Genomic DNA, 14,614 nt, shown 5'->3' on the forward strand with positions numbered 1-14,614 from the left:
TGGGCTGCTAACCACAATGTCAGCAGTTCGAAACCAGCAGCTACTGCTCTGGAGAAAGATGCGGCCTTCTACTCCTGTAAAGAGTTGCAGCCTCGAAAACCCACAGGGACAGCCCTACGCTGTCCTATGGGGTTGCTAGGTGTCAGAGTTGACTCAATGGCAGTGAGTTCAGTGTTGGAAGCCATTCCAGTGCACGTTTTCTGGGCCTTAAACATACCTCCTGGACTTCGATCATTGGAGTGAAAAAGTGTGAACCGGTTAGTGGGTAAGCATAAGCAAGCCCATGTCTACCTTGTGGACCGGATCATCTACCCCTTTTTGCTCAGTGTACCACATTCTTTTGCCAGGTCAAACCCAAGCCCGCTGCTGTTGATTCCTGCTTTGCGTGACCCATGTGATAAGCGTGGCACTGTCTGCTGTAGGCTCTCGTGGCTGTCATCGCTACAACAGATCAGCAGGCCTTCCGAGGCAACCAGGTGGGTTCACACTCCCCATCTTCAGGCTGGTGGACGAGCCTACCCATCAGCTTCCCCTAGAGACCCTCATGTCTTCTTGCTGTCTTTAGGTGCTGTTAGGTGGGCACTGTGCACAACGGAACAAAACGGTCTGGCCCTGCATCTTCCTCACAACTGTCACTGTACTTGAGCCCATTGTTGTGGCCACTGGGTCCATCTCTTTCTGAAGGTCTTCCTCGGTTTCATGGAGGAGCGAGTTACGTGTTGGGCTGCTGCCAGCTGCTCTGTGGAAGATGAGCCCTTTCTACACCCATAAAGAGGGACAGTCTTGGAACCCACAAGGAAGTTCCACCCAATTCTCTCGGGTCACTGTGACTCAATGACATTGACTTTGAGTGGATTTCCTATTTCACTAAGCATGGTGTCCTCCTCCAGGGCTGGTCTCTCCTTAATATCCCCTAAGAAGATGAGCAGTCTCACCACCCTCTCTTCTAAGGGGCATTCTGGCTGTACTTCTTCCAAGACAGATTTGTTCTGGCACTCCTGGTGCTTTCGCTATCCGTCGCCGACCTCGGAATTCAGTGCACTGATCCCAGTCTTCCGAGTGTGCTGCCCGGCTTTTGCACGCCCGGGAGACATATGCATGGAGAACACCGTGGCTCGAGTCAGGCACACTTTCCTCTTTCACACTTTGAATAGTCTTTTCTGGTGGCAGATTGGCCTGATGCCGTTTGAATTCCGGACTGGTGCTGCTAGCAACAATGAAATCCATGTCTGCTTAACCTCCTGCCACTGAGTCGACTCTGATGCCTAGCCGCCCTCCAGGGTTCCTGAGGCTCTAAAGCTCTGTGGGGGCAGATGGATGACTTCATCTTCCTCCCACAGAGCAGCTGGTGGGCGACCCATTGCTCTTGCAGTTAGCAGGCTAGTGCTTACCTGACAGCAGCACGAAGCCTCCTTTTCCACTCAACACTCTGCCATCGGGTTGATTCGGTGGATGAGTAACCCTGTGGGGCTGAGCCGAACTGCTCCTGCCGGTCCCCTAAACTGCACATCCTTATGGGAGTTGAGAGCCTCATCTTTCTCCCGAGGAATGGCTGGTGGTTCCAAACTGCTGACCTTGCGTTCACCAGCCCAACCCCTAACCACTGTGTTACCCTCCAATGTGGCTCTGTTCTCTCCCTGCCACCAAACCGTGCTGACTCACAGTCACACTCTCAGACAGGGCAGGACTATCCCTGTGAGGTTACGAGACTGAAACTGTTTACAGGAGCAGGAAGCCCCGTATTTCTCCTGTGTAGCACATGGTGGTTTCAAACTGCGAATTCTGCAGTGCCCACCTGGACGCCTCACCACTACGACACCAGGGCTCCCTAGGCTCGTTTAGACTCCTCCAATTTGTGACTGGTTCTCACTCTTGGTTGTTTTTTTGACCTTGACGGTTCGGATGAGGATTGGTCGATATTGCTTCTGCAGAGGATAGTCTTTTTGCCATTTGCGATGGTCTGGTATTTCCTCTGGATGTGCACATTGGGCAGGTGTGAAGTTGTGTTAAGCAGCTCTGGTGGTGCAGTGGTTAAATGCTCAGCTTGAGGGAGAAACATGGGGCTTCAGGAAAGAGCCAGTCTTGGAACCCTACAGGGGCAGGACTGCTCTGTCCTACTGGGTCACCGTGTGCCAGCATGGCCGCGGTGGAAAGGGACGCTCGCGCTGCCTCCTTTAATTTGGGGTCAGCAGTGTGGTCTGGTCGCGGGCCTGGTAGATGAGGGCACCACGGAGGAGCCCCTTGGCTCTCACAAGGCACCATGCTGTGTGGGGAGAGGAAGAGGGCAGGGTGGGTGGCAGGCGGGTGTGGGAGTGCGTTTGCATGCTGCAGACGCATTTCAGGGACAAAGAGGAGGCTTCCTCCTTCTGTAAAGACTGGTAGCCCCTGGAACTCACACAGCACAGCTCCACTCTGTCCTATGGGGTCGCCACGAGTCACAATCAACTCGATGGCAGTGGATGAGTTTTATAGGGTGTTCAGGGGAGCCCCGTGGCCGAACAGTTGTGGCGCTCTGCAGCGGGGAGAGGAGTCGACCAGCGTCCATGAAGATGACAGCCTTGGACAGGCGGGACAGTTCTACTCCGAGCCGCGGGCTTGCCTGCTGCAGACCAAGTTCAAGAGGCCCGCGTAGTCTGGAAGGAGAGTTGCCCTTGGCAAAGGAGAGGAGGAGGAAGTAGGTAAACGGTGGGAAAGCAAAACCCTCAGTGGTGGGGGCGCGGGTCATGGAGCCCCGCTTTCCAGGGCCGCCTGGGCGGGGGGATGTGGGGGGCACGTTTGCCTAACTCCCTGAGGGGCGTCCCAAAGGAGAAAACTCCGATGGACACAAAGGTGGTCCGAGGGGGAGGGCCAAGGCGCTCCCCAAATGCCGCCGCTCTTAAAATAGCCAGTCTCGCGGCGCGGGTCTCGGGGCCCCTCCCGGGGCTGGGGGCGGGGGGAGGAGCGGTCTCTCCACAGCTTCCCGAAGGTGGCCCGCAGGCCGGTCGGGTGCGCTCGGGGCGCGCTCCCGCGGCGCCCGCCGGCCCGCCCCCGCGCGTTCCCGGAGGCGGGGCCGCGCGCGGGCCGCGCGTGCGCGCTGCGGCCGGGCAACGGGCGGCGCGGGCGGGCGGGCGCGCGTCTGTCAGTGACAGCGGCGGGGGAGGGGGCGGCTCTTCGGAAATGGAGCCGCGGCGGCGGGCGGGGCGGCGGCGGCCGCGGCAGCATCTCTAGCTCGGGGTCGGCCGAGGCGCGCGGGGCGACGTCGGTGGCTGCGGGAGCAGGCCCCGCTCGACGGGCAGAGCCGGGGGCGCCGCGCGGCCGCCGAGGGCCGCCTCCTCGCGGGCCCTGACGCACGGAGGCCGCGCGCCGCCCGCCCGCCCGCGCAGCATGGGGCGCTGCTCGCCGCCGCGCCGCGAGCGCTGAGCCCGAGCGGGGCTGCGCCGGGCCTCGCCGCCCAGCGGGAGCGACAGGCGGCGCCCGAGCCGAGTCGCAGCCGCAGGCGGCCGGCGGGCGGACGCACGGAGACGCCACACTCAGCCCGCACCGCCAGGTCTGTGGCCGCGGGCCGGGCCGACCAGGGCCAGTCGGCCGCCTCCCTCGCGCCGTGTCCCCGTCAGGTCCCGGCGGCCCGGACCAGGAGGTGCGGCGGGAGCGGCAACATGGCTTCCCCGCCCCACCAGCAGCTGCTGCATCACCACAGCACCGAGGTGAGCTGCGACTCGAGCGGGGACAGCAGCAGCGTGCGGGTCAAGATCCACCCCAAGCAGCTGTCGTCCGGCGGCCAGGCGAAGCACTGCAAGTACAGCATCTCGTCCAGCTGCAGCAGCTCGGGGGACTCCGGGGGCGGGCCTCGCAGGGTGGGCGGCGGCGGCGGGGGGCGCCCGCGCCGCCCCAAGAAGCTGCCGCAGCTGTTCGAGCGGGCCTCCGGCCGCTGGTGGGACCCCAAGTTCGACTCCGTGAACCTGGAGGAGGCGTGCATGGAGCGCTGCTTCCCGCAGACCCGGCGCCGCTTCCGCTACGCGCTCTTCTACCTCGCGGTCGCCTGCCTCCTCTGGAGCGGCTACTTCGCCGTCCAGGCGCGCAGCCGGCTGGTGGTCCTGCTGGCCCCCGCGCTCTGCTTCCTGGTGGTGTGCGCCGCCTTCTTTCTGTTCACCTTCAGCAGGCTGTACGCCCGCCACTACGTGGGCACGGCGCTGGCGCTGACCCTGCTGGTGTTCGCCCTGACGCTGGCTGTGCAGTTCCAGGTCTGGACGCCCTTCTCGGGGCCGGCGGACAGCTCCAATCACACGCGGGCCGCCGCCGGCCCCCCAGTCACCTGCCTGTCCCAAGTGGGCAGCTTCTCCATGTGCATCGAAGTCCTCTTTTTGCTCTACACCGTCATGCACTTGCCTTTGTATTTAAGCCTCTTCCTGGGCGTGGCCTACTCCATCCTCTTTGAGACCTTCGGTCACTACTTCCAAGAGGCCGCCTGCTACCCACCGCTGGCTCCCCGGGCCCTGCCCTGGGAGCTGCTGAGCCGGGCGCTGCTGCACCTCTGCATCCACGCCATCGGGGTCCACCTGTTCATCATGTCCCAGGTGAGGTCCCGGAGCACCTTCCTCAAGGTGGGCCAGTCCATCATGCACGGGAAGGACCTGGAAGTGGAGAAAGCCCTCAAGGAGCGGATGATCCACTCGGTGATGCCCCAGATCATCGCCGACGACCTCATGAGACAGGGCGACGACGAGAGCGAGAGCTCCGTCAAGAGGCACGCCACGTCGAGCCCCAAGAACCGGAAGAAGAAGGCGTCCATCCAGAAGGGGCCAATCGCCTTCCGGCCGTTCAAGATGCAGCAGATCGAAGAGGTCAGCATCCTGTTCGCCGACATCGTGGGCTTCACCAAGATGAGCGCCAACAAGTCAGCGCACGCCCTGGTGGGCCTCCTGAACGACCTCTTCGGCCGCTTCGACCGCTTGTGCGAGGAGACCAAATGCGAGAAGATCAGCACGCTGGGCGACTGTTACTACTGCGTGGCGGGCTGTCCGGAGCCGCGCCCCGACCATGCCTACTGCTGCATCGAGATGGGCCTGGGCATGATCAAGGCCATCGAGCAGTTCTGCCAGGAGAAGAAGGAGATGGTGAACATGCGCGTGGGCGTGCACACGGGCACCGTCCTGTGCGGCATCCTGGGCATGCGGAGGTTTAAGTTTGATGTGTGGTCCAACGATGTGAACTTGGCCAACCTCATGGAGCAGCTGGGCGTGGCTGGAAAGGTCCACATCTCCGAGGCCACGGCCAAGTACTTGGACGACCGCTACGAGATGGAAGATGGGAAGGTGTTTGAACGCCTGGGCCCCAGCGTGGTGGCCGACCAATTGAAAGGTACGCATTGTGCCCGGGCTTCCTGTATTTCCCTCCCCACCTCCCTTTAATTTTGCGGGGAAAGGGTGGGAGGGATCAGAGAAACACAGGTCTCTTTTGCGAGGCGGGTGCCTTGTTTAGAGCTGCCTTCCAAGGGAGGAGGGTGGGAGGTGTGGAGTGCATTTGTCTGTTTTCTCTCCTGGGGAATCAGATATCCCAGCTCTTGCCACCCTGCAGAAAGTGACCCTGAGAGCAGGGCTGACCTCAGGGGGACCTCTAGAAGGTCGGCTAACTTTGAAGATGCCTCTCGACTTACATCAACTAGCTAAGCATTTCTGCAGTGCATTTCTGAATCATGGCCTTTGCCGGGATTCCAGGGCACCAACAAAATGGCCTGAACAGCTCCTTGCTTATGCTTGTGTCCCCTCCTCCTACCCTCCCCATCCCCAGGCATTTCCCTCTGCTTTTTAGCAAGCAAGAAAATGATAAAGATGACAACTTTCCCCCTCTAGTTCTCATTTTCTTTATTGTCAAACTGTTGTTGTTGTTGCTGTTGTTAGGAGCCAGTGAGTCAATCCCACCCGAAGTGACCCGTGTACAACAGAATGACACACTGTCCGGCCCTGTGCCAACTTCACAGTCGTTGCTTTAGCTGAGCTCATGGGTACAGCCACCGTCTCAGCCCATCTCATGGAAGGTCTTTTTTGCTGAGCCTCTTGAGTGTACCAAGCACAATGTTCTTCTCCAGGGACTGGTCTCTCCTGAACACATGCCCAAAGTCCACGAGGCGAAATCTTGCCATCCTCGCTCCTAGGGAGCATGCTGCCAAGAGAGATGTGCTTCTTCTGGAAGCACATGGTCTGGTCAACATTCAGCCCCATAACCCAAAGGCACCGATCGTTCCACTTGAGAGGAGGAAGCCAGCTCTGTTGTGTAGGGCTTGGAGAATGAGGCGGATTCTAAACCTCCAAGTGCCCACTGCCTTTTGCCAGAGTCTTTAGGCCAGCGGTTCTTAACCTTCCTCATGCTGCGCCCCTTTCATACAGTTCCTCATGTTGTGGTGACCCACCCAACCATAAAATTATTTTCATTGCTACTTCATCACTGTCATTTTGCTACTGTTATGAATCAGGCGACCCCTGTGAAAGGGCCACTCGACCCCCAGAGGGGTCGAAACTCACAGGTTGAGAACTGCTGCTTTAACTTTTAACCTGTGTGCAGCTTCAGCTGTCAGCATTGAACTTCTCAGGCCACCCTCACCCACCCCCTTAGACACAGGTTTATATCTGGCCCCTCCAACCCCTCAGGCGGGATCAGGGTCTTTTGTCCCCGGTCTGAAGCACCTCCCTGCTCTTCTTGATGTCCTCACTGGGCTGTGACTTATCACTTTTTTACCTTTCTTATTTTGACCCGTGTCTGGGAAGGGCTGGATAAATAATAGGAATGGAAATAATCAGCTATAATTCTCCTGCCTCCTTTTTCTCTTTTAAAGAAATTGTATTTTTAAATTGTTGTTTTATTCTAAAATTTTAAGTTGTATTTTTAACTCTTGCATTGTGAATTAGGTGGGGGCTCTAATGCCTCCTTTTCTTAAAAATCTTCACATTGGACTGCAGCTTCGCCAAGGGGGGCAAGGGGCATATCTGTTTTTAAAGGCTGTAGAGAAAGTCACCTTGATTTTTACCTGCCGAGACTTGCCAAGCTGGACTGTGTTGTGTGGTGCTCAGATAAGGCAGTAAGGGCACAATTAAAAGTCTCAGGATAGGACCCCCTCAGGAGAAGGAGACGTTAAATCAGGGTCTCGGGTGGAGCTGGGGCTGGCCCGGCTGGCCGGCCTACAGTTGAATCCTGTGCGGAATGCCTCTTTGCTTCCTTGTGTTGGTGATGGGAGTTCCCCGGGCTCTTGATTTCTGTGTTATCTGGCAAGAATGTGGTCTTTCTTCTCCCCTTGAGTTAGCATTCCATGTTCCCTTTTCTGGTGGACAGGGATTATGGGGTCCCACGAAACAGTCATTCCCCTCGACGCAGGAAGTTTCAAGTGTTGTTTTGACAAGTACCCAAGGTTCTGGAAAGACGCTATTGTCAGTTGTCTTTCTGTCTAAGAGGGTGCCGCCGGCCCCTGAGTCCAGTTGGAAGGTAGCTGTGGTGTGGGAATGGGGCTGGAACCCTTTCAGCATCTCTGGGACTCGAGAGAGGGGGTTCTGGTCCTGGAGCATGGGAATGGCATCAGATCAGGTGTGTCAGGCCGCGGTAGAGCAGCACCCGTTTCATAAGCTGGACTTTGTACGGCACTTTATTTGAATTTCAAAAATGAAAGGCAAGTGTAATCATTAAGTGTGTTTAGAAATCATCGAACCACTGAATATTTTGAAATGACTTTTTTGGATGTGTGTGTGTATCAGTTTATGGGTAACTTTGCTTTCCATTTATGGATTAAACGTTTCCCTAGTGTCCCTCCCCCCCAAAAAAGTGTGTTTCTTCTCTCTCATTCATTCATGTTTTTAAAACCTCAAATTCTGTAACTTCGATAAACCAAATAATCCTTTCAACATCTGTGCATTGTATGAAAGGGCTTCAAGAAGTTTGTGGGGGGAAAAAGGAATTAAAACGGAATGTAGTTTCCACATGAGCTTTTTGAGGCCCCCCCCCAGTGGATTCAGAAATGAAATGTCAGAGTCCTGGATGGGAGGTGGGGAAAGGGAGAAGAAAGCATAAGTAAGTGGTCCTTTAAAAAATTTGGTTTTAGATGCTTTGCTTCCTTGAGTGCATTTTGAAAACCTCTGTGGCAGTGCTCGGCCCTAGAGCCGCCGCAGGACTTCCCTGCTCCCACCTGCCTAGTGGATCCTCTAGTCGGAGGCTGATCGTCAATAGAAATATTAGCACAGGCCCTGTTTACTCGTGTGGCTTCGTTTAGATAGGTAACGTTGATTTTATTAGCCTTCCGTCTCGGGTCTGTGGGCAGCTCACTTCCCTGTACACTGCCTCCTGGCGCCTCTGCTGATAGTGGGGTTAAAGGTGCCCCTGCAGGAGCTCCATGGAGTCAAGGATCCTGGCACCCATCCTGGAGGGTGAAAGGAAGTTTCTGGTGCCAGGAGCTGTGGCGTTGATTCCATGTGACAGAGTAGAAACCCATGATCCCTTTTCTTTGCCTTTGAGATTTTACTTCTTTTGTTGCCGTTGAACAAAATACAGCAAAGCATACTAATCTAACTGTTTCTGTATGTGTGATGTACTGACTGACATCCTTCCAGTAGGACAACCCTGCCCACCCCCTTGTTTCAGTCTCCTCCCTCATCAACACAGCTCACTGCGCCTTAAGGGTCCTGGGTCATCTTTTGAGTCTGTCTGATCCCATATAGTTCATTCTTAAATGTTCAAGGCAGACTTTTTTTAAAACTAGTTCAACAAAACTGAAGTTGCAGGTTCTCATGAAGCCAGTTTGGACAACAAAACAAGACACTTTGTAGAACTGCCCTGTGGATTTCTGAAGCTGTTAACTCTTTATGGAGTAGAGAGCCTTGTCTTTCTCCCAAGGAGCAGGCTGGTGGTTTTGAACTGCTGACCTTGAGGTTAGCAGTCCAGTGAGTAACCCGCTACAGCACTGGGCACAGCCACCCTATATGACAGTAGGACTTGCACATGAGTAGATCACCAGGACTTTCTTCCTACAGCACAGCTGGGGGGTTCAGACCAACCTTGCGGTTAGCAGCTAGACTTTGAACCACGGTGCCACCAGGCCTCTCTTTACTTTTTTACTACTAGGTAGCATTTAAGAAGAATTTTCATCAGCCCCCTGCCAGGACCACTGATGCCAACAGCTGTCTAATATTGGGGCTAAAAACCCGAACAACGTAGGTTTCTTTTCAGGTCTGGCCTGTCAGCTGACGTTAAGGTCTGCTGTCAAGGGCCAGTGTGGGTGCAGTTTGTTTGCTCAGGTACTGCCCTTGCTTTGAGCACTTTGGGACCACCTGTTCCCACCCAAGGGACCCTGGTGGCGTAGTGGTTATGCACTGGACTGCTCACCATAAGGTCAGGAGTTTGAAATCCCCAATTGCTCCTCAGGAAACAGATGAGGCTCTCTGCTCCCATAAAGAGTTACTGTCTTGCAAACCCACCTGGGCAGATCTATGCTGTTCCTGCAGGGTCGCTGTGAGTCAGAATCTACTCAATGGCATGAGTTGGGTTTGGTTTGGTTTCTGCACAATTTGATCAACACCAGTTGGGCAGTGGGCCAGGCAGTGAATTTGTTTCTTTTTGGAAGTCCTTATGGAAGCCGACTGCCACATCCTTCTCACATGGTGCAGTTAGTGGGTTTGAGCCCAGCCTTCTCAGTTAGCAGCTGAGGGCGTTGACTACTGCGTCGGGGAGCGTTGAAGAAGGAGCAGAGAGCCATTCAGCATGTTCCAGGTTTTCCTTTGACTGAGTAGCCAGCCTGGGTCGAGTGGCAAATGCATTCCTTCTCACGGTCAGTGTTGCCCAGGTGCTTTGCTGTGGACGTGTGGCTTGAAGAGACACCCAACAGGACTCCCGCCGTGTGTCTGAGTGTGCCCAGGCTCGCTCACTCGGGGAGCGTGCCTCTTTGTGCTCGGCGATTTCCAGGCTGGAATCTCCAATGAGTTCCACTCTGTCACTGGCACTGGACAGGCGGCTGCTGGCTGAGAGGCCTCGCTTCCCGTTGGCGTTGGCTCCGACACTGTGAGCCACCCAAAGGAACTAGCACTTTGGGAAGGAATTTTGTTCTGAGGCATGAGTTGTCAGAACAGGAAGGGATTGACAGTCAAGGGTGGCTCAGAGGTTAATGCGGAACACGAGGAACTCGGCTGCCTCGGAGAGCTAGCTGGTCACAACAGCTGCCTGGGTGTCTTCTCGTGGGTGTCTTCTTGTGGATGTATCTGGTACTCTGTGCCAGCCAAACTGCTCTGGGTGGGAGAAAAACGCCAAACCCCCTGCCATCGAGCAACTTACAGTGACCTTGTAAGACAGATTAGAACTGGCCCCTGTGGGTTTCTGAGATTGCAAATCTTCATGCGAGGAGAGAGCCTCATCTTTCTCCCACAATACGGCTGGTGGTTTTGAACTACTGACAACCGCTAGCAGCCCAATGTGTAACCCATTACCCTGCCAGGGCCCGTCAAAATGGCTCATAAAACTAGCTGCTGCAGAAACCTAGTTTGTTCTTGTGAATTAAGTTCTGCTGTGTTCCCCCAAGCATTTTCTGGTCTTCTGATTGTGAAATGCTTAGCATCCCCAAGGCCAGGGGTAGGGGCCTGTATGAGGCCCGTCAAATCATCAGTGCCAGCTCACGTCACACACTCATCAAAGAGAAGCCGTTCTAGCCATCGCATTAGGAGCGAGTTCATTAAATGTTTGACCAAATACTCGTACAGTAGGCTAATTTTTAAGTTGATAATTTTGTATGGCCTGTGAATAATGTTATAAAAATCCAAATGGCCCTTGGCAGAAGAAAAAAACTTCCCCAGCCCTGCTGTAGGCCCATTCCGTTCCCCTCGGCTGGGAGAACAGGTGTCTTAGAGGGGCAGTGGGAGTGTAGCATTGGACCAGGGGGCGGGCGGCGGGGAACAGAACACATAGGAGAAAGGTATGAAACCCCAGGTTCTCTGCACTGGTGACAGTGACTTTCCCGAGCTGTCAGACAGGCACACGGATGGTGGTTTTCTACCTGGGGCGGGGGGCACACCCTAGACTGCACAAAGCCATTGCCGCTTCCCCAAACTCTCCATTTGCTGCACGTCGTGTGTCCTGTGCCGTGACCCAGACCATACCGAGGACTGTGATTGTGTCCGCATCTCGGGTTTAAAAAGAAGGGCAAGTGTCCAGGACACAGAGGTCCTGATAGCATGCCTTGGCTGGGTCGCAGCTGCCAAGTATGGTCTCTCATTTACCGATCCGTCCCCCTCTACCCCGCAGGGTACTCAGGCATGAGTGCTCTGGGCTGTTTCAGACTCCCAGAGCTGAGGCATTGCGCATTGCGACTGGAGGGCGTGGCCGAGTTTGATCTAAGCAGCTGTTTCACCTCCATGCTTGTCATTCTGAGAGCACGCAGCTAGTGAATAGCCGTTGACCATGGGAGAAAGAGGAGGCTGTCTGCTCCCGTAAAGATTTACCGTCTAGGAGGCCCCATATAGGAGCACCATGTGTTGGAGTTGACTCGGTGGTGGTGGGTTTGGGCTTCCCACAACTCGGCAGGCCAGGACGAGGAGCTGGAAGTTCAGCCCGGCCCCCGCCTTCTTGGAGTGTACAGCCTAAAGGGGACACAAAACCAAAATCCACTGCCATCGAGTCGATTGTGACTCATAGTAACCCTATAGGACAGAGCTGCCCCTTTGGGTTTCCAAGACTCTAAGTCTTTCTGGGAGCAGACAGCCTCACCTTTCTGTCTCAGAGTGGGATGGTGAGTTTGAACTGTGTGAAGCAGACAGTCACTTCTGTTTGTTTGTTGTTTCTCCCCTCCCCCACCCCCCGCCCCTTAACTAAGGGAAGGGAAGCACAGATAGAATAGGTAACTGGCTGGGGTCACAGAGCTCAGAAAAGCTACTCTGTGGCCTGTGAACCCATTCATCGGCTCTACCAGAAAACACCAGGCACACAGCTGAGAAAATGCACACAGGTACTTAGAGGTACTTACCATATAACTCAGTGCAGAATGGATCGACAAGCTAGGGTTAGTGAATCTGAAGCCTACTCAGCAGCAGCAGCAGCATAAACTGCAGCCACCCTTCTGCAGGGTTCTTTCTAGCTCTCATGAGGAACCTTGGGGGCATAGTGGTTATGCATCAGACTGCTAACTTCAAGGTCAACAGTTCAAAACCACCAGCCCTTCCAAGGGAGAAAGATTCTACTCTCATAGCATTCCAGTCTCAGAAACTCAAAGGAGGCAGTTCTCCCTTGTCCTGCAGGGTCACAAGGAGTTGGCCTTGGCCTGATGGCAGTGAGTGTCCAGTTCTCAAGTGCTGCTGTGTTTTCTTGTGTGCTCTTGAGAAGTCCTGGCATACGGGGCAGCCCGTGCGCAGTTTACCTTGTTTGTGGTCACTTGATTCTTGGCCTTCTTGGCCGGATTTTCAACAGCCAATGACCTTCCTTCAAGAATCAAGAGACATTCTTGGGTTTGGGCTTGTTTGCTGAATTTCAGTCTTGTTTCAGAGTGAGTGTTCTTTTCAGTGGTCATACCCATCCTGTCTTGGGTTCCTGGAAGTCCTTGTGGAATGACCCAGCAGTCGCTGAAGACATCCTTACCCAGGTTTGAAAGTGGAGCGAAATGAGAGCTACTAAAACCTCGTTAGTTCTGCTTGTGGGCGTGCATGTTCAGAGGGATGGAGGCTGCGAGGAGGAAATGAATAGTACTTACGTGCTTCTCTGAGGAATGCTTAATCCCACACGCCAGCAGATCTCGGTGCCTTTGGGATCCCTGGAAGTATTATTGGACAATTGAAGAGGACGGTCAGAGACAGCATTTCTAAGACACCTTCCTCTTGGCATCTGTTGTGGACAAGCACCCGCATGTTGGTCAGCGGTGGTCAAGAACAATAAAATGTAGACAATCTGTGTGCACTCAGTGGGGACTAGTTCCCAACCTGGCAAGCCCCATCCCTGTGGCTCCTGTGAAAGATTCAGGAAGGCCCAACTCCTGAAGTTTCTGCCTATGGGCTTTGCTGTGGTTCATGCTCCTGGGAGCCAGGCAGTGCAATGAGCCTGCCACTCTCCTTTCCACCCGGGCTCCCCGAACTGTTATCTCCACCAAGCTAGAATTCCAGCATCTTCTCTATGTTGTGTCTATTGCTGCATCCCTTGCTGTTGGGTTCACACTGACTTGATCAGCTGATTTGGGCAACAAAAAGTTGCCGACGTTTGCACCATCTCCATACCATCTACTCCCAAACTTTTTTGGCTAACTATCTCTTTTTTTTGGTGGCAGTGGTGGGGGGGGGGGAGAGACTGAGCACCCCTACACACACACACACACACACACACACACACACACCTCAATAAAGTGTAGGCATCTGCTTCTGCGTCCAGCCTGGGATCATCCCAGACCTCCAGGGGGCAGTATCGCCCACTTTGGGAAATTCTAGTCTGCACAATCTTTTGACCTGGTGGAGTTTGATGTCATTACACCCCAAAAACCCACTGCCCTCGAGTGGATTCCAACTCCGAGTGGAACTGCCATACTGGGTATCTGTAGCTGTCTGTTTCTATGGAAGTCGACTGCATCATCTTTCTCCCAGAGTGTCTGGTGGGCCCAAATTGCCAGCTTTTGGTTGGCACTCTGCTGCTTAACTCTTGGTATCACTAGGGCTCCTTTATCAGGTCACGGGGTCAGGAAATAGCGTTGGACACAGTTGAGTCAACGAAACCAGTGAGGACTGGCACTAGGCTGGGCTGCCTTATTTTTCTGGTTCTGCAAACTTTTCTGACTTTGACAGGGTGCATTCTCACCGCAGGAGCCTTGGCACGGTAGTGGGTTGCATAACCAGCTGCTCCTGGGGAGAAAGATGAGACTGTCTGCTTCCTTAAAGACCTACAGTCCTAGAAACCCCATGGAGAACCTCTGTTCTGTGGGGTTGGACACTCACTCACTGCCATCGAGTCGATGCTGACTCATGGTGACAGAGTAGAACTGCCTGTATGGCTTTCTGAGCCTACAACTCTTTACTGGAGTAGAGAGCCCTACCCATCTCCCCCAGAGGGGCTGGTGGTTTTGTATGGCTAACCTTTCAGTTCTCAGACAACCACTGTGCCACTAAGGCTCCTACTCTGGAGTTGCTATGAGTTGGCTCGATGGAAGTGTGCTTGGGTCAGCTTTGCTACCCCCCCACCCCAACCCCTTCTTTTACTTACTTTAGTGAAAACAGATTTGCGTTTTTCCTTCTCTTACCGGTTTTCTCAGGTTCTACTATGTTACAAACACAATAATGGTTGTTGAATGAATGAAAGACTATTACAATTAGTCACACCTGCAGGCACTTTTAGGCTGAGGAAACCACACCCCAAACACTGACCTAGGACAAACGGGAAGGTAGAAGAAATGCAGCAGCTGGCATGCAACAAACAGACCAGTGGTTGACCCAGGAGAAGGGGAGGGCCCAGGGAGGGGAGCCTGATGATTGAAACCCACATGTGTGTTTAAGGCCCAGAAAACATGTACTGGAATGACTTCTAAATCCAAATCGCTGCCATCGAGAGTCAATTCTGGCTCACAGTGTGCCTGTGGGACAAGGTAGAACTGTCCCTGTGGGTCTCTGAGAGGGTGAAGCCTCCTCTTTCTCCCATGGAGCACCTG

At 54.5% G+C, this 14,614-nt stretch overlaps 1 protein-coding gene across 1 annotated transcript in view; it reads left to right on the plus strand.

Moving 5' to 3' along the window:
- Positions 1-3,397: 3,397 nt before the first annotated feature.
- Positions 3,398-14,614, plus strand: part of ADCY9 (adenylate cyclase 9) — a 97,880-nt gene continuing 86,663 nt past the window's right edge. Inside the window, exon 1 of the mRNA XM_075564357.1 lies at positions 3,398-5,337. Coding sequence (XP_075420472.1) covers positions 3,636-5,337 — 1,702 coding nt within the window. The 5' untranslated portion in view covers positions 3,398-3,635. The remainder of the gene's footprint in view (positions 5,338-14,614) is intronic.

This window comes from Tenrec ecaudatus, chromosome 12, assembly GCF_050624435.1.
Source record: "Tenrec ecaudatus isolate mTenEca1 chromosome 12, mTenEca1.hap1, whole genome shotgun sequence".
Taxonomy (NCBI): Eukaryota; Metazoa; Chordata; class Mammalia; order Afrosoricida; family Tenrecidae; genus Tenrec; species Tenrec ecaudatus.